The sequence below is a fragment of the Zea mays genome, chromosome 2 (assembly GCF_902167145.1).
Source record: "Zea mays cultivar B73 chromosome 2, Zm-B73-REFERENCE-NAM-5.0, whole genome shotgun sequence".
NCBI classification, from domain to species: Eukaryota; Viridiplantae; Streptophyta; class Magnoliopsida; order Poales; family Poaceae; genus Zea; species Zea mays.
In genome coordinates this window covers 169,493,708-169,520,323 of record NC_050097.1, presented here as the reverse complement: position 1 = coordinate 169,520,323, position 26,616 = coordinate 169,493,708, and the positions used below count along the sequence as shown (strand labels likewise).

General features: G+C 43.0%; 1 protein-coding gene and 1 long non-coding RNA gene across 2 annotated transcripts; one reads left to right on the top strand and one right to left on the bottom strand.

Annotated features, from left to right (window-relative positions):
- Positions 1-2,758: 2,758 nt before the first annotated feature.
- LOC103647257 (uncharacterized) lies at positions 2,759-18,884 on the top strand. The gene is made up of 7 exons (XR_562735.3): positions 2,759-2,835; positions 17,399-17,542; positions 17,819-18,092; positions 18,170-18,272; positions 18,393-18,523; positions 18,590-18,671; positions 18,766-18,884. It is a non-coding gene; the product is annotated as an uncharacterized lncRNA (long non-coding RNA).
- Positions 18,885-21,598: 2,714 nt separating this feature from the next.
- On the bottom strand, positions 21,599-23,436 carry LOC103647259 (inositol-tetrakisphosphate 1-kinase 6). The gene is made up of 5 exons (XM_020548458.3): positions 23,225-23,436; positions 22,745-22,780; positions 22,551-22,604; positions 21,854-22,049; positions 21,599-21,680 (listed from the first exon to the last, which is right to left on the bottom strand). Exons 1-5 carry the CDS (start codon positions 23,366-23,368, stop codon positions 21,628-21,630), a joined length of 483 nt encoding a protein of 160 aa, XP_020404047.1. The 5' UTR covers positions 23,369-23,436; the 3' UTR covers positions 21,599-21,627.
- Positions 23,437-26,616: the final 3,180 nt, after the last annotated feature.

Genomic DNA, 26,616 nt, shown 5'->3' with positions numbered 1-26,616 from the left:
CAACACTAAATCCAGCATCCAATAAATCTGGATTTTCTGAGCCTCCTTGCAAGAGATCGATGACAATTCTGGGCCCCTCACTTTGTCTGAACTTTTCAGTGCTTGCCACATCTACAAAACAAGAAATAAATGATGAACTTACATTAATATAGTCCTTGTCAATAAGTCACCATAAGCACCTATTGTCAATATCGTACATACGCCAACATACAAATGAATAAATTCCAGCTGGTGGTTCAACGCCTTTACGTACAAAGGCAACTTTGCAAGGATCAGCAGTGCAAGGGGAATCCCAAGTCCTCGGTTGTAAAAATCAAACCAAATCAGATCCATTGATGACTGTACTGATAAAATGCATTCATGACTCTACCAGATCCCATGTCATACATGTAGCTACTATACTAAAATTAAGTTAAAGGTGCACTTCCAGCATCCTTCCTTTTACTAATAGCAATATAGTATTTCCGCTACTAATCAAGAAAAAAATATTTGTCGATTCGAGTGGCAACTGTTCTCGAAATCAGCAAAGAGTAAAACAAGTATCCAACAAACTCAAGCAAGACCTTCTGCATATCGTTGAAAAAAGAACTGGCGTAGATAATATCAGTCATCTAAACAACAAAATCCAAAGCTACTAGGGAAAAACATCACAGGCACACTAAAACTAAAAGAAGACGATGCATATCAGTTAACTGGCATAATAAAGTTACACAGTCAGTTCTGTACAAAAAAAGAAGGAAGACAACTGGAATGCTATATTTACACAGTCAGTTAGCTGATGTAACATAGGAGTTATATGGTCCAACGAGCAGCTATTCTCGATAGTGTCTTATTTTTTTTCTAAATGATGCAGGGTAAATGTGTAAGGGTCTAGAGGAATGATGAGAATATAACATTGAGTTTGGCCATGAAAAAGATGTAGAACCTAATTAGAATGGAGATCAAGTATGCCTAACTTTGATAACGTGCCATTATCAGCTGGTATTGAAGACAATAGGTTATTTCTGGAACACAAAACAGAAAAGATTTATTTACATGACAGAAAAATAAATGCACACAAGAAGAAAAAGGTTGAATATGTCTTGAGTTGTGAGTAGAGAACAAACCGTGAAAGAGTAAAAATGCAGAGCACGCACATGTGACAACATGGATAGACAAGTTCACTATTCTGATGCATGTCCAAGCGGATTAGTTTTGGAAGTGCTCCAATGCTAGCTGGGATGGCTGTAAGTAGATTCTTTGCTGTAACGAGCTAAAAAGATAGTTAAATGCAAGCAAAACTCAAACAAAACACATAAATTCAACGAATCTTAATCTTATGTTATTTTTCATACCGAGATTCAACTCTGTGAGCATTGTCCATGACACAAACATGTTTTCAGAAAGTGTCACAAGCTTGTTACCCTGATAAGTTGTCGCACATGAGTTTCAATAAGCAACTGGAACAACAAAATAATAGCTTTAGCATTCTATTAGTTCTTACCTCTAGATCCAATTTACTTAACTTGGAACAACCAACAAGTACATCTGGTACTCTGGATATGTTGTTGTTTGATGCCTGTACACAATGAAAACATTATTTTGTGTGTGTCTAAACCAGAAAGTAAACAAGGAAGTGATAAATTGGAAAGCCATCAAGTACAAGGACTAAGAAACTAGATAACTATATGTCAAAAAAAGATAAGAATACATCCAATGGAACTTTTTGGACCGAAAAAACAGCATGGGAGGCCCCCATTGTGAAGTTTTACTAAAACAAAGAGAAGCTCGACAACTGATCTAGAAACAACAGGGAGAGAAACTGTACCAGAGCAAGAAGGAAGGGGGTATGAGGTGGAACAGAGAGCATCCAATGCAACTTATCTTGAGTTCGGACAAGTCCGAGCATGTGGCGAGGCTAGGCGGAAGCTAGTAAGGCAATTGTTTGAGAACTCAACCCTGGCAAAACATGGCATAAAATACATGAGTATTAAGCATCCCATGTTGCTTCTACTCTTCTCGCAATGTGCGAATCAACAGCTGATGTACACTTTTTCAAACACAAACAAGGTGGAGCAGTAAAAAAGGTTATGCACACTATGGAGATCTCGACTAGAGGGAAGGAAAGATGGCTGCAAGATACTCCTGTTCACTAAAAGAATGTGAAACTATGTAACAACACAAAGTAAAATAACTGAATTACAAAAAAAGTACATATAAGCTTACTTGACTAAAGCAGTAGCCAGGCCAATCTCTTTGGGCAGAGTGTTTATTTGATTGAAAGACATGTCCAGTGATTTTAGCAATGGGAGACTGCAAGAAATAGGATTAACAAAAACACGGTGGCATTATATTAATGGTGCATATTTATTAATAAAATTCGTCAACAGATAGGAGATGCATATCTTGTTGTGACTTATATTTAGAACAACAAGCGAAGACAGGTTCCTAAGGTCTTCTCTTAACACCTTCAGATTATTGTGAGCCAGAATGAGCTTTCGGAGGTCCACTCCCTAAAAATGCACACATAGTCTGATTACTTGACATCACCTGTAGGTGTGTGTATATTAGCTCGTAGTGGTGGGTAATGAGTATGTTACCTCGCACCATTTCTCATCCTAGCTGCCAGTGTCCAAGTTGTTGTACACATCAGTTACTTTTAGAAGTTGAATGAACCTATATGCTGCGACAAATATGAACTAAAAAGAATTAGCTAATTGCTTATGGAACACTAAATCTTATTCGTTGCATGCAGTGTTATACCATCTAATTGATTTGGTGCCTTTGTTCCTTCCTGCGCAAATAGCTTTTGACGGAGTTCGCAGAAGGCTGCTCGTCGCTGATTCCTTTTGGGAGGTTAGTTCCTTGCCATGCTTTTGCACTTCTCCCTCGTGGTTTGTAGACGACTGTGACTTCTCTTGCTACACACGCTACGCTCAGATTATGTCAGTGATATACTTGTTTTCAATGGCATAGTATTTTGTTTATGTTGTTCTACATGCTGCACATACGGTGTGTTGGTGTTGTGCTTCTATCGTTCCGGTGCATTATTGTGTTTTCCTTGAAATGGTGGAGTCAAAACTGTGAAGTGTATTGAACTCAAATCCCATGTATGGCTTCTTTTGGGTACCTTCACATAACTATTTTAAATTAAGTGAACTCCATTATCCACATGTTGATCACATTTCCTTGGCTTGCTACTCGGATATTTCAGGAACTTCAGTTTTTTTATGCTTATGTGCAGTTAGGTGCTGGGTGGTAGCCTCTGATTTAGGTTCGCTGCCTATTGCCCAGCCTGCTTAGAGTTTTGTAGTTTTTGGTACGATCTAAATATTTTGTAAATAAATTCTGAATTGTATTCTCGCGTATTTTCTAGGGTTTGTTACTTGGCGTTTTTACATGTTCTTGCTTCGTGAATTTTATGCGCATGTGGCTAATTGTTTGCCTAAGTTTGCTATATGTTTTAGTATGTATATGATACAATTAACCATTGATTCAGTTTCCTTACATTTGTTTGAAAGGTGTATGGTACATGTTTTTTTATGTGGGGGCCTCTCTATTACAGTTCACGTGCGCGCTATTCATGTTCTACAAGTGCTAGGTGTGTGTGTCACGTGGTACATGTCGCGGTGTGCCCATGGCTGATGCTCCGTATGCACGTGTTGCCCGTTCGTATGAAACAAGGCGACGCAGGCGCCTTGCAAGCGCACACGGTATGTCGTCTTAATTGTGTTACATTATTTAGTCGACTTGTCGGCACACACTGACCGGAATTGCGTTGCTGCTTTCAAATATATATTTGCAATAATACCCGTCCCAAAGCAGGCGACAAATCCATAATGGACTTCCCTTCATCGTTCACCACATCGAATAGACACCGCCTCCGCAGTAGGCTGCACTACAGACGCTCTGCGCAACACACACATATCACAATTCCTCTCGAAAAAACATACATTGATACCCTGAGAGGTCTGTGCTTCCCTTCCTTGCCTGGATGTTTCTTGTGTTTCACTGCTTAATATCAATCGTTCTTACTTGTTCTTCGTTTTGTAGATGCCTACCCGAATAGATCGTACTATGGTGGCCCGAGCACACCTGTCGATACTGTGGCGCGGTTTTTTGGTTCCAGGAGCGTGTAAAAAGCGATTCATCTATAGCGCAACGAAGACTTGCATACAATCTCTGTTGCAAGGGGGGAAGATCAATTTGGAGCCTTACAAAAGGCCACCATCTGTACTTGCTGATCTCTTGTCGTTTGATGGAGATGCACGCTCAAAAAGATTTTTGAGGCTTATTCGCGCGTACAATTCACTCTTTGCCTTCACCTCCTTTGGTGCTGCTATAGACAAAGCGATAAACAATGGTATTGCGCCTTATGTTTTCAAGATAAATGGAATAGTACATCAATGTATCGGCACCTTGCTTCCATGTCGTGGAGCGATGCCTAAATTTGCCCAATTGTATGTTCATGATACAAACCACGAGACACAGAACAGGCTAAACATGTTCCAGGTTGATGATGGTGTCGCTGAACAACCTGAATGTGAAATAACTATGGCTTTGTTGGCCATGTTAAATGACAATAACAAACTTGTCAAAGCGTTTCGATATGCAAGGGAGCGATTGGAACAAGCGGGTAACCAGAGGATAACACTCAGGCTGTTAGGCTGTGATGCTAGACAAGATGTCCAATACAATCTTCCCTCCAGCGGCGAAGTCGCTGCCATCGTTGTCGGCGACTACACCGCCGATGAATACACATATGATGTCCTTGTGCACGATAGAAATTGCGGGCTACGACATGTCTCATGCTTGCATCCATCCTACATGGATTTGCATTACCCTCAGTTGTTTTCGTATGGTGAAAATGGTTACCATCTTGGCATTCGGTACTGCGATGATGAAGACAGTGTTGGGACCAAACGAAAATACGTAACAATGCTTGAATTTGTAAGAAGACATTTACATTACAGATTACACGAGTCAAACCCATACACGTGTTATGGTAGGTTAAGTGCTCAGGTCATTGTCGACGCATATTCAACTATCGAGGGCTCCAGGTTACAGTTCATAGCTGACCATCAAAAAGACGTGCGGTCTAAATCAGTGCAGGGGATAGCTGATGCCGTTGACAGAGGGCTAATTAGTGTGGACATTGTTGGCGGTAAAGTGATCGTGCCTGCGAGTTTCACTGGCAATAGGCGATACCATGTTATGAATTACCAAGACGCGATGGCTATTTGCAGAGTGTATGGCCCACTAGATCTTTTTTTGACTTTCACATGCAACCCCAAATGAAGGGAAATTGCGGATGCGTTGCGCTTCGAACCGGGTCAACAACCATGCGATCATTCAGACTTAGTTGTACGAGTCTTCCATATGAAAGTCGATGAGTTCTTCAGACTTAGTTATACGAGTCTTCCATATGAAAGTCGATGAGTTCATAGCTGATATAAGGCAGGGCGTGACATTTGGACCAGTTCTCGCGGTCTTGTATACTGTTGAGTTCCAAAAATGAGGCTTGCCACATATACATTGCCTTGTGTGGTTGGCTACTGGCGCAAAGGAGTTCGATGCTTCTGTTGTCGACAATTTTATATGCGCTGAGATTCCGGATGTGAACACTAACCCACTTGGTTATGCTTTAGTCAACGAATTCATGATACACTGGCCATGTGGTGAAAGCAACAGGAATTGCCCATGTATGAAAAACCACAAATGCTCAAAAAAATTTCCAAAAGATTTTCAAGATGAGACCACCATAGACGACTTTGGTTTTGCGCTCTACATGCGTAGAGACGATGACAGACATGTCGTCAAACGTGGCGTTCGACTAGACAATAGAAGTGTTGTACCGTACAACATGCATCTTCTAAAAAAATACAATGCACACATAAACGTTGAATGGTGCAACAAGTCTAACATGATCAAGTATCTATTCAAATATGTTACAAAAGGAATTGATAGAGCAAAAGTATATTTTGAGTCCACTGCACAAACACAAAACCATTCGCCCGGTTCTCATCTTGCCCCGCCAAATGAGATCCAAGAATACATTGATGCAAGATACCTATCTACGTGTGAGGCTCTGTGGCGCGCATTTGAGTATCACACTCACTTTAGAGTGCCTTCTGTTGAATGATTGGTTGTACACCTTTCGGGCCTAAACCATGTGCGCTAACCTGGAACAAATTTAGAGGACCTAATATACAACCCTTTAGCGAAAAGTACGATGTTAACTAAATGGTTCGAGGCTAATTCGAGACATGAAGAGGTCAAACACCTCACATACTGCGATTTCCCCAAGGAGTGGACATGGGATGCCTCAAACCGATTATGGAGGAAAAGGTCACGCTAAGATTGGCCGTATGTACTACGTGCACCCTGCATCGGGAGAACTGTATTACCTGCGCATGCTCCTGATGATTGTCAAGGGGGCCACAAACTATGCTGACGTCAGGACATTTAACGGACATGTGTACTGTACGTTTCATGCTGCATGTGAGGCTCGTGGTTTACTTGAAGGTGATAATGAATGGATCCTTTTGTTTGATGAGGCAATTGTGTCCGCATCTGCGTACCAACTTAGACAGTTGTTCGTCACTGTGGTTTTGTACTGTTCCATTGGAAACGTACATGCACTGTTCGACAAATACTGGCATTACTTTAGAGATGACATGTGTCATAGACTTAGAGACGCAACTGGAAACCCCAACTACAAAGTCCCTGAAGAACTGAAAGGGAAATGTGCCTTTGGGCCATTTCTATAATGTTTTGGTGATTAAGTGCCAACACATAATCTTTGAGTTGTTATGTGCCAAACAAGCAAAAAGTGCAAATCATGTGACAAGATATGTTTCTAGACTTAGTACATTGTTTTGAGTACTAACATATTGTGTCTAAGTGCTAAAAATAGGAAAAGAAAGAATTGCAAAAGACTTGGCTGAGTACAGCCAAAGTCCAGCTCGGTCTGGCACATCGAACTGTCAGGTGGTGCACCGGACAGTGTCCGGTGCGCCAGGCTGGCTTCCAGTGAACTGGCCACTCTCGGAAAAAATCGGCGGCGTACGACTATAATTCACCGGACTGTCCGGTGGTGCGCCAGACTGTCCGGTGAGCCAATGGTCGCCAGCGCAATGGTCGGTCGCGCAATCCACGGGCGACGCGTGGCCCGTGCCAACGGTCGGCAGGGGGCACCGGACTGTCCGGTGTGCACCGGACAGTGTCCGGTGTGCACCGGACAGTGTCCGGTGCGCCAACTGGCTCGGCGCTGCAACGGTCATCTGTGCCAGAAAAGGAAACAGCTCCGCACCAGACCGTCTACAGTGACTGTCCAGTGGCGCACCAGACTGTCCGGTGCGCCACCCGACAGAAGGCAAGGATAGCCTTCCTTGTTGGCCTCCAATGGCTCCTAGCTGTCTTGGGGCCATAAAAGGGACCCCTAGGCGCATGGAGGAGTCACCCAAGCTTTCACTAATCATTCTAAGGCATCCAAACTCTGCTCCCGTGCATTCGCTTTGTTGTGTTAGAGATTTGAGCTCCATTCGAGTCGAGAACTCCCGGTGTGTCATTTGAGCTCAAGTCTTCACTTGTATGCGTTGGTGTGCTGCATTTATGAGTCTTGTGTGCGTTGCTCTTCCCAACCTTACTCTTGTGCGTTCTTTGTGATCAATCTTGTAAGGGCGAGAGGCTCCAACTTGTGGAGATTCCTCGCAAACGGGAAAAGATATAAGGAAGAAAAACCGTGGTATTCAAGTTGATCATCGGATGACTTGAAAGGGGTTGAGTGCAACCCTCGTCCATTGGGACACCACAACGTGGAAGTAGGCAAGCATTACTTGGCCGAACCACGGGATAAAAATCGCGTGTCTCTTGTGTGCTTTCTCTTTGATTGTCTGTGTTCACAAGAGCTCGTTTCAAGCTACTTAACCGTTCTAACTTTAATAACTAAGTTTTGTGGCTATGAGTGTTGAATTTTACAAGATCACCTATGCACCCCCCTATAGGTGCTCTCAATTGGTATCGGAGCCATTCTCTTCACGTAAGGGACTAATCGCCCAAAGATCGATCCTAAGGGAAAGGGGATGGTGGTCAATGACAAGGAAAAGGAGTCCTTCCTCAACGAGCCTAGAGACGACAAGCCAACCGACTCAGGCTCGAGTCATAAGAAAAAAGATGGAAAGAAGAAGAGGCGCATCAAGAAGATCATCTACTACGACAATGATGCCTTGTCTTCTTCACCACACGACGATGACTCCTCTTCAAAGAAGAAAACGGTTAATCAAAATTATTCATTTAATTATTCTCGTATTCCTTTCAATTCCGATGCTCATTTGCTTTCAATTCCTCTTGGTAAACCTCCACACTTTGATGGAGAGGACTACTCTTTTTGGAGTCACAAAATGCGTAGTCACTTATTTTCTCTCCATCCTAGTATTTGGGAGATAATTGAAAATGAAATGCATTTCGACAGTACCGATAACCCTGTGTTTATTAATGAGCAAATTCATAAGAATGCACAAGCTACTACTGTTTTGCTAGCTTCTTTATGCAGGGATGAATACAACAAGGTGAGCGGCTTGGACAACGCCAAGCAAATTTGGGATACCCTCAAGATATCACATGAGGGAAACGATGCCACCATGATCACCAAAATGGAGTTGGTGGAAGGCGAATTGGGAAGATTCGCGATGATCAGGGGAGAGGAGCCAACACAAACATACAACAGGCTCAAGACCCTGGTCAACAAAATTAGGAGCTATGGAAGCACAAGATGGACGGACCACGACGTCGTTCGACTAATGCTAAGGTCATTTACGGTAATTGACCCCCATCTTGTCAACCTTATTTGTGAGAATCCCAGGTACACCAAGATGACGCCCGAGGAGATACTTGGGAAGTTTGTGAGCGGGCGCATGATGGTGAAAGAGGCTCGATATGTGGACGATGCTCTAAACGGTCCACTACCCGTCCACGAGCCTCAAACCATTGCTCTCAAATCAACCAGCAACAGGGAGACGCTACCAAGCAAGGTTGCACAAGTGGAGGCCGCGTGCCTCAACGAAGATGAGATGGCGCTTATCATCAAGCGCTTCAAGACCGCATTGAAAGGACGCAAGGAGTACCCCAACAAGAACAAAGCAAAGGGAAAGCGCTCTTGCTTCAAATGCGGTAAGACTGGTCATTTCATAGCACAATGCCCCGATAATGATGATGACCAGGAACAAGAAAAGCGTGGAGAGAGGGAGAAGAAGAAGGTCTACAAGAAGGCGAAGGGCGAGGCACACCTTGGTAAAGAATGGGATTCAGACTGCTCTTCATCCGACTCCGACGATGAAGGACTGGCAGCCTCGGCCTTCAACAAGTCTTCGCTCTTCCCCAACGAACGCCACACCTGCCTAATGGCCAAGGAAAAGAAGGTGAGTGTTCGAGATTCCCCTAAGTACTCTACTTCTAGTGATGAGGATTCCTCCGATGATGAAGTAGATTACTCTAGTCTATTTAAAGGATTAGATAGAGCTAAAGTAGAAAAGATTAATGAACTAATTGATGCTTTAAATGAAAAGGATAGACTTTTAGAAAAGCAAGAGGATATTTTGTATGAAGAGCATGATAAGTTTATTAGTGTTCAAAAATCCCTTGCTCTAGAAATTAAAAGGAATGAATGCTATCCCCTGAGTTATCTGCTTGCCATGAAACTGTGTCTAGTTTAAAGAGTGTAAATGATGATTTAAATGCTAAGCTAGAGGTAGCTAATAAATCTAGTTCATGTGTAGAACATGTTGTAATTTGCAATAGATGCAAGGATTTTGATATTGATGCTTGTGATGAACATCTTGCGTCCATTGCTAAATTAAATGATGAGGTGGCAAGTCTTAATGCTCAACTTAAGACTTGCAAAATTAATTTTGATCAATTAAAATTTGCTAGGGATGCCTACACCGTTGGTAGACACCCCTCAATTAAGGATGGGCTTGTCAAAGGGAAGCCAAGAACTTAACAAGCCATAAGGCTCACGTTCTCAAGAAGGAAAAGGGAAGGCTCCTATGGCTAGTAGTTCTCAAAAATGTCATGCTTACATTTATGATAGAAAATTTTCTAGAAATGCTCATTATAATAGGAGTTATGATGCGTTTAATTCACATGCTATGTTTGCTTCTAGCTCTACTTTTATGCATGGTAGAAGTAAGCCTAGGAGAAATCATGTTGTGCATCATGTGCCTAGGAGAGTATGTAATGAACCTTCCACTATTTACCATGCTTGCAATACTTCTTTTGCAATTTTTCGTAAGAATGAAAAAGTAATTGCTAGGAAGTTGGGATCCAAATGCAAGGGAGATAAGACTTGTATTTGGGTTCCAAAGGCTATTGTGACTAACCTTGTAGGACCCAACAAGAGTTGGGTACCTAAAACCCAAGTGTAAATTACCTTGCAGGTTTATGCATTCGGGGCTCAAGCTGGATTATCGACAGCGGATGCACAAACCACATGACGGGAGAGAAGAAGATGTTCACCTCCTACGTCAAGAACAAGGATTCCCAGGATTCGATCATCTTTGGAGATGGGAACCAAGGCAAGGTTAAAGGATTGGGAAAGATAGCCATTACATCCGAGCATTCTATGTCCAATGTGTTCTTAGTTGAATCGCTCGGGTACAACTTATTGTCTGTGAGTCAATTATGTAACATGAGTTATAATTGTCTATTTACAAATATAGATGTTTCTGTCTTTAGAAGGAGTGATGGTTCATTAGCGTTTAAGGGTGTATTAGATGACAAACTCTACTTAGTTGATTTTTCGAGAGGAGGCCGATCTAGATGCATGCTTAATAGCTAAGACTAGCACGGACTGGCTGTGGCATCGCCGTCTAGCACATGTTGGGATGAAGAACCTTCATAAACTTCTAAAGGGAGAACATGTGTGTTGGTACTTGCTCTCGGTCACAAAGGGGGCCAACAAGGGTGAACAGTGACGTCAACAGGGTTACGCGCAAGATGGCAATAGCTCTGTTAATCTGGCCTCTCACGGGCACTGTGCGGGGGTATTTATAGGTACCTGAGCGCCCAGCGCCTTGTGTTAAGGACGCATGTGCCCTCAGCTACCTAGGTTATCCCTAGAATATTCCCATAAAGTAGGGTTACAGACTGTAATTACAGGGATGCCTTTACAAATTAGGCCCGTAACACGCGACGGCCACGCAGGGCCCGTTACAATGGGCCGGATCGCACGTGGGCCTCTGAGCTGGGCGAGGCGTCACTGTGGGATGACGCCGTCGCAGGCCTTCGTCTGGTGCCGAATAGAGCGAAGGGTGTCCCTGCCCGTTTTGTCTCTGTCAGACCAGCGACTGCAGCGAAGGCCTCGAGCGAAGGGTGGCGTCTTTGCCTTCGCCCCAACAATGTGTTAGGACTAACCAATGTCTGTTTCGAGAAAGACAGACCTTGTGTAGCTTGTCAGGCAGGAAAATAGGTGGGAAGCACTCATCACAGCAAGAATGTGATGACAACATCAAGACCACTGGAGCTTATTCACATGGACCTCTTCGGACCTGTCACCTACCTTAGCATCGGGGGAAGTAAGTATGGTCTTGTAATTATAGATGTCTTTTCCCGCTTCACTTGGGTGTTCTTTTTGCAGGATAAATCAGAAACCCAAGGGACCCTAAAGCGCTTTCTAAGAAGGGCTCAAAACGAAATTGAGCTCAAGGTGAAAAAGATAAGGAGCGACAACGGGTCCGAGTTCAAGAACTTACAAGTTGAGGAGTATCTTGAGGAGGAAGGTGTCAAGCACGAGTTCTCCGCTCCCTACACACCATAGCAAAACGGTGTGGTAGAGAGGAAGAACAGGACGCTTATCGACATGGCGAGGACGATGCTTGGAGAGTTTAAGACGAGCACGGGGTGGTGACAAGGAACAAGGCTCGACTTGTGGCAAAAGGTTATGCCCAAGTCGCAGGTTTGGATTTCGAGGAGATGTTTGCTCCTGTGGCTAGGCTAGAGTCTATTAGAATATTATTAGCCTATGCCGCTCACCACTCTTTTAGGTTGTTTCAAATGGATGTGAAGAGCGCTTTCCTCAACGGGCCAATAAAGGAGGAGGTGTATGTGGAACAACCCCCTGGCTTTGAGGATGACAGGTACCCCGACCATGTGTGTAAGCTCTCTAAGGCGCTCTATGGACTTAAGCAAGCCCCAAGAGCATGGTATGAATGCCTTAGAGATTTCTTAATTGCTAATTCTTTCAAGGTTGGGAAAGCCGATCCCAGTCTTTTCACTAAGACTTGTGACGGTGATCTTTTTGTGTGCCAAATTTATGTCGATGACATAATATTTGGTTCTACTAACCAAGAGTCTTGTGAGGAGTTTAGCAGGGTGATGACTCAAAAGTTTGAGATGTCAATGATGGGCGAGTTGAACTACTTCCTTGGGTTCCAAGTGAAGCAACTCAAGGACGACACCTTCATCTCCCAAACGAAGTACACTCAAGATCTTCTCAAGCGGTTTGGGATGAAGGACGCCAAGCCCACGAAGACACCTATGGGAACCAACAGACATGTCGACCTCAACAAAGGAGGTAAGTCCCTTGATCAAAAGGCATACCGATCTATGATGGGGTCATTACTTTATTTATGTGCTAGTAGACCGGATATTATGCTTAGCGTATGCATGTGTGCTAGATTTCAATCCGACCCCAGGGAATGTCACCTTGTGGCCGTTAAGCGGATTCTTAGATATTTAGTTTCTACGCCTTGCTTCGGGATCTGGTATCCAAAGGGGTCTACCTTTGACTTAATTGGATATTCAGACTCCGATTATACTGGATGCAAGGTTGATAGGAAGAGTACATCAGGGACGTTCCAATTCCTAGGAAGGTCCCTAATGTCTTGGAGTTCAAAGAAACAAACCTCCGTTGCCCTATCCACCACTGAGGCCGAGTATGTTGCCGCAGGACAGTGTTGCGCGCAACTACTTTGGATGAGGCAAACCCTCCAGGACTTTGGCTACAATCTGAGCAAAGTCCCACTCCTATGTGACAATGAGAGTGCAATCCGCATGGCGGATAATCCTATTGAGCATAGCCGCACTAAGCACATAGACATCCGACATCACTTTCTAAGAGACCACCAGCAAAAGGGAGATATCGAGGTGTTCCATATTAGCTCCGAGAACCAGCTAGCCGATATCTTTACCAAGCCATTAGATGAGAAAACCTTTTGCAGGCTGCATAGTGAGCTAAATGTCTTAGATTCGCGTAACTTGGATTGATCTATAGCATACATGTGTTTTATGCCTTTGATCATGTTACTTATACATTTATGCAATTTGTTGCTTATTTATGGTGCTCAAGTTGTGCAAGGGATCCCCGGACCTCAAAAGTCCATGTGTGAATGATGCACATATTTAGGGGAGATGTGCTACAACTTGACCCTTTGAGACTAACCTTTGTGTTTAAGTGTACTTGATGTAGTCTCAAAGATACATTGAAAGGGAAAAGGTGAACTTGGACCATGCAAGACTTCCACTGCACTCCGGTATTAGTATACTCACCTCCAAGTTCATTCTTATGCTCTTATTGCCTTTTTTGCTCTTAATTGACATCTTTGGTGAGGCAATGGGGTTAAAGGGCCACAAATGATCCCGTTTTGGTGCTTGATGCCAAAGGGGGAGAAATTAAGGCCAAAGAAAATGGATCAGCTACCACTTGAGAATTTTTGAAAACAATAGAGTTAGAACTTTTGATTTGTCAAAATACTATTATTGCAAAATTTGGTCTCTTGTGTTTAAGTGTACTTGATGTAGTCTCAAAGATACATTGAAAGGAAAAAGGGGGAGTTTTTGGATCTTGATCAATTTCACTCTTGGAATATCTCTCTTTATGCCCAAACAAGTGAGTTTGACTTAGAGATAGGAAAATGAATTTGATTTGCAAAAACAAACCAAGTGGTGGCAAAGAATGATCCAAATATATCAAATTAGAGTCAAAAACAATTTGGTCCTCATTTGCATTGATATTGCAATTATTTTGATTGCTTTTTGATGTGTTGGCATAAATCACCAAAAAGGGGGAGATTGAAAGGGAAATGTGCCTTTGGGCCATTTCTATAGTGTTTTGGTGATTAAGTGCCAACACATAATCTTTGAGTTGTTATGTGCCAAACAAGCAAAAAGTGCAAATCATGTGACAAGGTACGTTTCTAGACTTAGTACATTGTTTTGAGTACTAACATATTGTGTCTAAGTGCTAGAAACAGGAAAAGAAAGAATTGCAAAAGACTTGGCTGAGTACAGCCAAAGTCCAACTCGGTCTGGTACACCGGACTGTCCGGTGGTGCACCAGACAGTGTCCGATGCGCCAAGCTGGCTTCCGGTGAACTGGCCACTCTCGGGAAAAATCAGCGGCGTACGACTATAATTCACCGGACTGTCCGGTAGTGCACCAGACTGTCCGGTGAGCCAATGCTCGCCAGCGCAACGGTCGGTCGCGCAATCCGCGGGCGACGCGTGGCCCGCGCCAACGGTCGGCAGGGAGCACCGGACTGTCCGGTGTGCACCGAACAGTGTCCGGTGCGCCAACTGGCTCGGCGCTGCAACGGTCATCTGTGCTAGAAAAGGAAACAGATCCGCACCGGACCGTCTACAGTGACTGTCCGGTGGCGCACCGGACTGTCCGGTGCGCCACCCGACAGAAGGCAAGGATAGCCTTCCTTGTTGGCCTCCAACGGCTCCTAGCTGCCTTAGGGCTATAAAAGGGACCCCTAGGCACATGGAGGAGTCACCCAAGCTTGCACTAATCATTCTAAGGCATCCAGACTCTGCTCCCGCGCATTCGCTTTGTTGTGTTAGAGATTTGAGCTCCATTCGAGTCGAGAACTCCCTGTGTGTCATTTGAGCTCAAGTCTTCACTTGTGTGCGTTGGTGTGCTGCATTTTGAGTCTTGTGTGCGTTGCTCTTCCCAACCTTACTCTTGTGCGTTCTTTGTGATCAATCTTGTAAGGGCGAGAGGCTCCAACTTGTAGAGATTCCTTGCAAACGGGAAAAAATATAAGGAAGAAAAACCGTGGTATTCAAGTTGATCATCGGATGACTTGAAAGGGGTTGAGTGCAACCCTCGTCCATTGGGACACCACAACGTGGAAGTAGGCAAGCATTACTTGGCCGAACCACAGGATAAAAATCTCGTGTCTCTTGTGTGCTTTCTCTTTGATTGTCTATGTTCACAAGAGCTCGTTTCAAGCTACTTAGCCGTTCTAACTTTAATAACTAAGTTTTGTGGCTATGAGTGTTGAATTTTATAGGATCACCTATTCACCCCCTCTAGGTGCTCTCAATTTGTGTCCGCATCTGCGTACCAACTTAGACAGTTGTTCGTCACTGTGGTTTTGTACTGTTCCATTGGAAAGGTACATGCACTGTTCGACAAATACTGGCATTACTTTACAGATGACATGTGCCGTAGACATAGAGACGCGACTGGAAACCCCAACTACAAAGTCCCTGAAGAACAACTCATGTCCTTACTTATACAGAACCTTACAGACGTTTTCGCGAACAGTGGTGGGAACATAAATGATTACGACCTACCAAGATTCACTAATCATTGCCATTATATGGGTGAAAACAGATTGATTAACGACGAGATGGATCCTGATCCTTTGATGTTGTCCATGCATGCTTTATCTTTAGTTGCGCAATTGAATGATGACCAACGGAAAGTGTACGACACTATAATTGGACGTGTTCACAATAGATCACCTAGTTTCTTCTTTGTTTGTGGCCATGGTGGCACAGGCAAAACATTCCTATGGACCACTTTAATTGCGAGTTTACGTTCCGAGAAGAAAATAGTGCTAGCTGTCGCATCGTCAGGCGTTGCATCTCTTCTACTACCTAAAGGACGCACTGCACATTCAAGGTTTAAAATACTATTTGACATAAACGATGCTAGCACATGCAACGTGAACCGGGGGACCATGCTTGCTGAGCTTATACAAATTGCCACTCTGATTATATGGGATGAAGCGCCAATGACACATCGTCGTTGCTTCGAGGCTCTAGATAGAACTATGCGAGATATTCTTTCTGAGCAAACACCTTCAAATGCAATCCTCCAATTTGGTGGCAAGATTGTTGTTCTTGGTGGCGATTTCCGTCAGATTTTACCTGTCGTACGAAAGGGCTCACGGTATTCCATAGTTAATGCATCAATTACGAATTCGAAGTTGTGGCAGCACGTTGTCCTCCTTAAATTATGCACGAACATGCACCTTCTTGGCCCCTCCTTGGAAGAAAACGATCGTAACAACCTCATATCTTTTGGTAAATGGGTTCTGTCTATAGGTGATAAGTACACTTCCTGCCGAAAAAGGACTAGTGATCATGAACCCACATGGATCACAATTCCCGATGACTTGCTTGTCCAAACTAACAATGATAAAATAGTCATGATTGTATCTGAAGTATACCCAGATTTCTTTATGAATTACGATAAACCAACATATCTAGCCTCGCGTGCCATTATATGCCCAAACAATGCTACAGTCGATGATATTAATAACTACGTTGTTTCGCTTGTGCCTGGGGAAACCGTGCGCTACCTTAGTTGTGACACTATATCAAAATCATCAGAAAGAATACCAGATTTCGATGTGCTCTATCCTACTGAATTCTTAAATTTGATTAATGCAAACAATTTCCCATCTCACGAGCTTATGCTGAAAAAGGGTGTCATAATTATGTTGTTGAGAAACCTTAATCAAAGCATGGGCCTCTGCAATGGTACACGACTACTCGTTACCGAGCCTGGACAACGTATATTGAGATGCATTGCTCTCACAGGCTCTAATGTGGGTGCTGCGGTTTTAATACCAAGAATAACCCTCAATACTACTGATGTAAAATGGTCGTTCGCACTCTAGAGAAGGCAATTCCCAGTACGAGTATGCTACGCAATGATAATTAATAAGAGCCGAGGACAAACAATGTCCAGGGTTGGGCTTCACCTCAAGAAACCGGTCTTCACTTATGGACAACTTTATGTGGCCGTATCTAGGACTACATCCAGAGGTGGCCTTAGAATCTTGATTGAGAATGAGGATGGTTCGTGCGGGGTACAGACTCGAAATGTGGTGTACCACGAAGTCCTCGTTGTCGCTGAAGCGGCTGCCATACTAGCCACCTAATTTTTTATCCATCTTTTGTGTTGTACATAGCAATGATATGTAAATACTCCAGCGCTGCTGCTACTCAGACGATTGTGTCTCTTTTCATGCTTGTTATCTTCATTTTTTCTTGTTGCGTGTACAGTATCTTTTGATTTGAGGTAAAATTGTTATACTAATGTGCAATATGTATACTAGCCTTATCTACTTCCCTGCTGCTATATTCTCTAATGTTTATGCCATTTTTTGGGTCAACACTGCAGATGGGAGACGTGTTGATTCCAAGCCTGCAGTGTGGGAACTTGTCTGTGACAATATGCGTCTGTGTTTCTCGGTTTTGGGACTTTTCTGATCCTCAGGATGATGCAAGGCTGCTACGCTGTGATATGGTGTTGCTCGACGAAGAGGTAAAGTAGCAACAACCTCTACCAGCTTATTGTTGCATCTCACCAGTTTGCTTCAGCGGTTTTCCCCTCAATATGATAATAGAGAGCCTAATGTGCCTTCTTTTTACTAGCTGAATTGTTTCTAATCTTACTAAAGTTGAATCTACATCCTCACCAGTTTGCTTCAACGGTGTTTTTCCCTTTAATATGATAATAAAGAGCCTAATGTGCCTTCTTTTTACTAGTTGAATTGTTTCTACTCTTACTAAAGTTGAATCTACATCTTTCTATATCCAGGGAAATAGCATACATGCTACGATATACCCACCCTTCATAGAGAAATTCAGGCCACTCATAAAAGAAGGCAGCGTATACAACATGACATACTTTCGAGTTCGAGCATCGAACAACTTGTAAAAGCTAGTTCCAAATGATATCATTATTACCTTCACGAATTGGACAAAGTTAGAGCAGGTTATTGATATTCCTCCTGCATTTCCTACACTTACCTACTCCCTCACTCACATAGAGCAGATCCATGCGCGCATCGACCATAAAGACTACTATACAGGTAAACGTTGTTACCTATATACTTACGACGCCTGTTTTTCTTTGCTAATATTGTATATACTACTCGTTTGAAAGCAGATGCCATTGGGATAGTTACTTCAGTCTCGAATGTTTTGCCACATCGCTCCAAAGGACAACAAGCTTCCAGCTTGAAGAGGAACATTTCCATATGCAGTGCAAGGTTTGGACTACATGGTTGTTCTTACCTTGTGTTCTGCTAGATGTATGGTATGTATTTTGCCGTTGTCTTACATATACATTGTTTGTGACTCATGTTCCATACTTGAACTAGAAACAACAGAGGTGCTTCAGTCAATGTCGTGTTGTGGGGTGCCCAAGCCACCCTATTCCCAGGAGAGCGCATATACGAAGATGGGCAGAATTCCCCATAGATTGTGCTATTTGTTGGCACACTCGTCAAAAAATATGCAGGTATATTCACGTAACACTTAGTCTTTTCCCGACTCCCATACATTTATACCTTCTGCCCTTTTTTAGATGGGCTTTGTCTGACTGGAAGCTCACCATGTAAGTGGTACATCAATCCATCCATTCCTGAGGTAGAAACCCTTATGTCCAGGTAATGCTATCCTCTTGTTATCAAATATATGCACATGTTGCCTGCTCTTGCCTTTTTTCTAACGGAATGCTTCTACAAATACATTGCAAACCAGCGCACGCGGTGATCATAAACCAGTGAAGTGGAATGCAACTGTTACTTCGAGCCAGCTTATATCTCCTGTTGCTGAGGAGCAAAAGGTGTCGTACATCAAGTATCTCCATCCCTTTGAAAACAAGGTACACGACATACCCAGTACCTATTATATTCTGCTGTCGATAGCTTCCAAATATACACATAACGCATAAGATTACTTCATACTTGGTGCTCCAGATTTCCAGTCAATATAAATTAGTTGTGTGGATAATGTTTTACTACTGTTCTTTATTTTATTTCTGTGACCTACGACACCGAGTATCATTGGGTGGCATGTGTTCGCAACTTGTAGCCCAAAAGAAATCATGGTATGTCATATAACAACAACTTCAAATATTAGGAGAGCATATCTAATAAATCTAAAGCATGAGGGATTGACGTCATAGGATCAATTAACGACTGACATCTCCAGTCACCAACTAAAAAACAATGGTCCAGTGCAAATTATGTGCTGTACAAAAGAAGTTGGTCACACGAGCAATAATCATGTCCGTCCTACGACACTTAGATGGAAAAAGGCAACAATGCACCAACTCTTCAATTGCTTATAACCCAAGAATTTTCAATTTAAGTAAGGCAACTCTAACTTTCAATTCAACCAGCTATGCAAATTATTTGCCCACTTGGATTCTTACTGCTACAAACATTTATCTCCCTAAAAATGCCATTGAACCTGCAGTTTTCTATTAGAGGCATATTGGAGTTACATCCATATAGGTTTCAGCATAACACATTTATTTGACATTGCCTCTTTTTCTTATCTTCCATGCAGGGAAAGGAATTCTTGTTTACAGTCACTATAAGGAAAATTGACAACAAGTGGTGGTATAACTCATGCAGAAAATGTGCCTGCACAGCTGTCACTCACGGAGACTCTTACAAATGCACAAACTGTGATTGTGCTAACATTGCTATGCCCGTCCAAAGGTTAGATGACGTTTCCTCGGGTTGAGCAGCACTCTTCCCTTCGTCAACTCAATGTACCAGTTTTGTGTGCATCAAACATGACACGAATCTATACAACAAGTTCATATACTAGATTCTCTATCACCCCTCAGCCCCCCAACAACACAAAAACATTCTACCTTCTTTACATCAATGTTTTCCTGTTTACATATTGATTCCTTTGGGACTTACAAGCCTACTATGTTAACCACACTAAGTCATTGACACCTCTTATTTCAGGTATAAAATACTTGTCACTGCAGGAGACGAGACAGCTGATACATACTTCATTCTCTTTGGGCGCATGGCTCAAAGAATTGTCAAAAGGCCTTGCGATATGCTCATAGCGAACACTCCATCAGGCTTCATTCCAGATGCAATCACAAAGCTGCTTGAAAGGACGTTCATTTGGAACGTTAGCTTCTCTGGGCACACAATTAACTCTGGAGACGTTTGCTTCCAGGTCAATGCTACTGTAAAGGAACTAGGCAATCAAAATGTTGACATTTCAACATCAACCGTAGGGACACACCAGTCTTCACTTATGTTCTCACAAGGTGCAAGCAGCAGCATGGAAGACACTCCTCACAAGACAGACACCTTGTCTTCACCTCTGACACCTTTGACGCCTCAGGGTAGCATCGCCACTACAAAGTATTTGGTACGTGTTCCAACTACCTACATAAATGGTATGTTGCAGCATGTGTGGTTTATTCTCTACCTTGATGCAGGAAACCGTTGACATTGGAGATGCTGAGCGTGTGACTACTCAGTCCTCGACAACTAGGAAGAGGCGAGTCTCGATAGCAAAAGTTGTGCTTCCTTCTTGCGCATATTGTGTGTTACTACAGCTTTGATTGAATCCACTAAAACTTGTAGATCATGCTCTTCGCCTAGCAAATCAATAGCGAAAAAACTGTTCGTTGCTGACGATGAGGAAGGAAGCATTAGTCAATCCAGTGGAGGTGGTGTTGGTGGATCCAGGTCAGGTTGTTTGAGCTCTGATTATTGCAACTCATGAGTTTCCATGAGCTTCGTTACATTTTGTTTGAAATTCATGCGCTTTCAGCTAGGCTAAAATAGCTTCTAAAAATATAGTGCTGATAGCTACTGCAGACAGTTGTAGTTCTTTCTCAGGATCGTACATATATGAAGAAACACATGACACTTGTTGTCTTTTCCTTCTTTATATCCGAGTACCAGCAAGGTTTTTCATCATTGACTAGGTGAGTGCCCGTGCGTTGCGACGGGAGTAAAAAAATTTGTATGAAACATAGAAACGGAACGACAACAATCACTATGATAATGCGCGAAATCCATTAGAAATAATTTGTTTGATATTGATAATGTTTACCACATGGATTATGCATATCATATATGGCTAGTAGTTTCGCCTTCTACAGATTTCATGATTAGTGAAGTGATGTACATCAATCACTCTACATCTCATATTTAAATCCTGTTGAAATAAAGCCTGAGTACACGGCAACGGTCACAGAACCACATCTCTGTAAACATTATAAGCGTTGGCTTGTCCTCGTCTCCGTACACGGCAACAGTCACAGAAGTGACAGAACCACATCTCTGTAAGTAAGCAAGATGAAAAAGCATGATGTTCATGTTGTTACCCAATACATAAGTAGCTGTTAATATTCATTTACACTCTAAACTCTAAAGTAACTTGCCCTTGCGAAGTCTTCCTCATGGGATTTTTTCGTTATATATCCAATCACCAGAATAGATGAGTCACATAGTTCCTACATCAAAGAGGGAGACACTCCAAATCAATGCACTCTGTAATTACAGTAAGTGTTTAAGAAGAAAGCAAGGGCAAACTTACCCTTTTTATTAGAGTAGCCAAGGTGAGAAGCAACTGCTAAAGCCTTTGAACATTTAAAACACCAGGAACCTCTATGCTACATTCATTAGCTGGACCAGTGAAGTGTATCAGTTCCCATCATCCCTCACAAGGACAAATGTTCCATTATGTAATATAGCAATTGCCACATTCTACCTTGAGTAAAGTTCTAATACAGAAATGACTTGCTAAAAATAGCGTGAAAATAAAACCTGGCTTTTCAGTCCTAGTGTATATTTTTTACCTACAGAAAGAACTCTCCAGTTCTGATTCTGGAGCTCAGAAATTAAACCTTTGTCAACTCTTGAAGTCGCATAAAAACAAAAACTTGTTCGGCTCCATTCTAACATTAATTCAGTTAGAGAAAGATTCCCACTTTTCACAAGAAGTGCTATAGAGCCAAACAAGTGTGAGCTTGCGACCTTTTCAAGAAAGCCTGACTAATAAAAGGAAATGGGGGGAACTTGTAAGCATATTTATTTATTTATTTAGTGAGTGCCTATTATGATCTTTTTTTACTAAAATATACAGCAGTTAAATATTAGAACAACATTATTTTCACAGCAATTTCATAAGGGCGCATAGGGTTGGTATGGAAGTTTTGACAGTTAAGAAATCTTTTGTGCTGAAGCAAGAAGCTTCGACAGTTAAGAAATCTGTTGTACTCAAGCAAATAGCCAACAAGGGTCTTAAATGTTCAAAACTCAAAGACAATGACAAAAAAACCATTATTTCTGATATGAAGGATAACAATTACATAAGATCAATTCAAAATTCAATGGTCCCATATTTCATGATGAACTTGACATGGGTTATCATGCACTTGATTATATCACGACATAATATAGAAACATTTGACCATGCCTAAAGATTATTGAAACATATGCTAGTAAGCAGAAGTTTGACAGGAAATTGCCACCAGATCAGCAGTAAGAAACAGCCTTTCCATTAGAAATGACTGATTTCTCATTCATTTTTGTTAACATGATGCCATTCTTTGAAGACAGCATGATAAGATAGACACCCCATGGGCCATGATGGGTAAGTATGGCAAGAGGAAGCAAATACTGTCGATGTGAACTTCTGAAGATACAACTTCAAAGGGATGTAATAATAATGTAGATAAGTAGAGCACCTCATTAGTTGGCATGCCCTCTGCATAGCAGATTGCCTGAAAAAAGGATAGAAGAGGATATAATCATATGTCCATCACTTGCTCAGTTTATGAACTCTTGTAAGCTCTACTGATCCAGTAGCAGCAAGCATTTGAACTATTTATTGGGCTAAAACTTGAACACAGGGAACCCATCAACAACAAGATGATGTAGCCCTAAACGGGATCCTAAATGTAGATATCAAGGATTACTGCAAAGTTGAGCTTTTAGCCAAGTTCCTAAAAAGACATCAAGGATCCTAAACATTCGAGCATATGACATTAATCAACAGGAGAGAGAAAACAGAAAAGTTGAGCTTTTAGCTAAGTTCCTAGGACAATCTATCAGCGAGAGCATTTCCTTGAACAGTACAACACTATTAAACAGTAAGATCTCAGCCAACTCATTTAGCAAAACAATGACGAATCGCAGCAATAGACACAAAACCAAGCCACTCATACCACAGTCAGGTTGGAGTAGTGCAACCGCCGCAGCAGCTCCTCTACCCCGGGCCACAGAGCCACCGCCGCCGCCTCCCTGGTGGAGGAGGGGTCGAGGAGGAGGGAGGCATCCAACATGAGTCGTATGGGTCGCCCGGTAGCCATGGCTTAGGGGAGGGAGATGCCAATCACCAACGCCTGAGTTCTGTTCCTGGCTTTCTGCTCGGCGATTGAACACAGGGAACCCGTCAACAACAAGATGATGTAGCCCTAAATATTGTGTTAGATGAAGGTAGTTAGTTAAGAAATGCATTGGACATAAACCATGATAGAAAATGTGTTTTACACCCTGTGTACGTGGCTGGCTTAGGCGTAAGGTTCAGCATGCAGTGACTGTGTCTCGTTCTGTTAAGGACGTGGTCACGATGACCGAGTATTCAGGCGTCACTAGTGCACGCTCCCCGCGATCTTATCACGATCTGTTGTACTCTGATGTAAACTTGATTGAGCTATAAATAGAATACGATCCCATCGAGGATCTGTGCGCCTTTCATCAAACTTTTCATGGTACCAGAGCCACGATCTAGACACCGAGAAAATCGCCATGTCCACCACGTCCACCGTCGATGGCGTCGCCGCCGCGTTCAGCTCGATGCCGATGCCGGCGTTCAACCAGATGGTGAGTATGAAGCTCAACCATGAGAACTACCTTCTCTGGGTGGCACAAGTCCTCCCATATCTGCGGAGCCAAGGCTTGAGCGGCCACATCGATGGATCGCTCCCGGTGCCAAGGCAGACTGTTGCCGTCGACCCTGCAGAAGGCTCCGGCGGACGAACGATCGCCATCAACCCCGAGTTCACGAGCTGGTACCACCAGGATCAGCTCGTCCTGAGCGTCATCAACTCATCCCTTTCCGAGGAGGTCCTGGCCACAGTGGTTGATGCCACTACTGCCCGCGGTGCATGGAGCACTCTGGAGAGGATGTACGCGTCAAGTTCTCGCGCCCGGATCATGCAGATCCGAATGCAGCTCGCCACCATACAGAAGGGTGATCTCACTGCCGCAGAATACTTCAGAAAGGTAAAAAGGCTTGCTGACACTCTGGTCGTTGTTGGCAATCGGCTTGAAGATGAAGAGTTCATCTCATACCTCCTTCGTGGGCTTCCCGCCGACTACGACTCCCTCGTCACCAGCATCACTACAAGGCCGGACACCTACACCATCAGCGACGTCTACGCTCACCTTCTCAGCTTTGAGACCAGGCAAGAATACCATACTGTTGTTGGTCAGATACCCTCTGTTAACAATGCCAACAGGGTACCAAGCCATGGTGGAGGAGCATTTGGCCGGAATGGCCGTGGAGGGCGTGGGCGCGGTGGACGCAGCCAGCCTGAGCGAGGCAACAACAGACCACCAGCAAGGCCACCGAGCAACAACAGCAGTTCCAGTGGCACTTGCCAGATCTGTGGAAAAGGGAACCACAATGCACTTCAGTGCTGGCATCGATTTGATCAAGCCTATCGGGCAGAGAGCACTGTCAAGCAGGCTGCAGCAGCAACACATGAGTATGCAGTTGATCCTAACTGGTACATGGACAGTGGGGCAACTGACCACATTACAAGTGATTTAGAGAGGCTTACCACCAGGGAGCGCTACACTGGAGGAGACAAGATTCAAGTGGCAAATGGAGCAGGTTTGTCTATATCTCACATTGGTCATTCTTCAGTTCCTGGTTTAAGTAGGCCTCTGTATCTGGATCATGTCTTATATGCTCCCAAAATAAATAAACATCTAATCTCTGTCAGGAAATTAGCTATTGATAACAATGCTTATGTTGAACTTCACCCTAATTTTTTCCTTGTCAAGGATCAAGCCACAAAGCATCTTCTTCTCAGAGGCAAATGTAGGAATGGCTTATACACTCTACCAAATAATTGTCAAGCCTTGCTAGCAGCCAAGACTTCTCCTGATCTATGGCATCAAAGACTTGGACATCCTGCCCTTCCAGTTACTCTTAGAATTTTGCAGAACAATAATATTGCTGTAAACACAGAGGTTTTACCTTCCTTGATATGTAATGCATGTCAACTAGGAAAATCCCATCAGCTTCCTTTTAGCAGTTCTTCACATGTCTCCACTATACCTCTTGAGCTTGTTCATACTGATGTTTGGGGCCTTGCACTTTCATCAGTAAATAATTCAAAGTACTATGTTTCTTTCATTGATGACTTTAGCAGATATGTGTGGATTTATTTTCTGAAAAATAAAGCTGATGTTGAGAAAGTGTTTATGCAATTTCAACAACATGATGAGAGAATGCTAAACACTAAAATAAGGGCTGTCCAATCTGATTGGGGGGGAGAGTATCAAAGGCTGCATAGATATTTCCAAGCCACTGGCATAAGCCACAGAATTTCTTGCCCTCATACACATCAACAAAATGGTCTAGCTGAAAGAAAACATAGACACTTGGTAGAAACAGGTTTAGCTCTCCTTGCTCAGGCTCATCTTCCTCTCAGATTCTGGGATGAAGCCTTCAATACTGCCTGCTACCTAATAAATAGAATGCCTAGCAAAACCATTAACCATGACACTCCCATTCATAAACTGTTTGGCACAAATCCTGATTACACTCAGCTCAGAGTTTTTGGTTGTGCTTGTTGGACCAACCCGTGTCCCTATAACACCAAAAAACTCAACTTCAGAACAAAACAATGCACTTTCATTGGTTATAGCTCTGCTCACAAGGGTTATAAGTGTTTTGATCAGTCTACAGGGAGAGTCTACATCTCTAGAGATGTGGTGTTTGATGAGCAGATCTTCCCCTTTGCTAGGAAATCATCAGAATCCACAAAATATCCCCAAACATCACACCATCCTATCATGCTACCTGTTCTATCCAAAAACATTCAGTACACTGAAAACTCTCTTATGCAGGGCCTGTTTGGACCAGTAGCTGATAATGCTAATGTTGGGGTTAGGCACTCTGTTCCTAATACTACTAATGATGTTTCCCATGATAGCAATCCTTTGGCAGGTGGCATTCCTAATCAATCTGAAGAAGAGGGGCAAGAATCAGAGTCTGAAGCACATTCAGGCTCACTGCAGCAAGAAACTCCAGAACCTGAGCAGATTCAGGGTTAAGTTGAGAGAAATCAACAAGGGCAATAGGTTCAGCATCACATGAGAACAAGATTAAAAGACAACATTGTCAAAACCAAGAAACTCACTGATGGTACAGTCAGGTATGCTCAGCAAGGCAGAGGATTTGTGGTCACTGAAGAAAATCCGACAACAACTGCATTGATTGCCTCAGTCCAGAATTTAGTCAGTGAACCATATGATCTGCAGCAAGCACTAAAGGATCCAGGCTGGAAGCAAGCTATGGATGAAGAATATTCAGCATTGCAAA

Bases quoted from the DNA above. Each gene is read 5' to 3' on its own strand.
- LOC103647259 (XM_020548458.3), bottom strand. From the start codon at position 23,368: ATGGCTACCGGGCGACCCATACGACTCATGTTGGATGCCTCCCTCCTC. The intron at 22,605-22,744 runs GTGCTCTACTTA...CTGTCTTCAAAG, and splicing joins AGGGCATGCCAACTAATGAG to AATGGCATCATGTTAACAAA. The intron at 22,050-22,550 runs GCTGTTTCTTAC...TCCTTTTATTAG, and splicing joins CAGTCATTTCTAATGGAAAG to TCAGGCTTTCTTGAAAAGGT.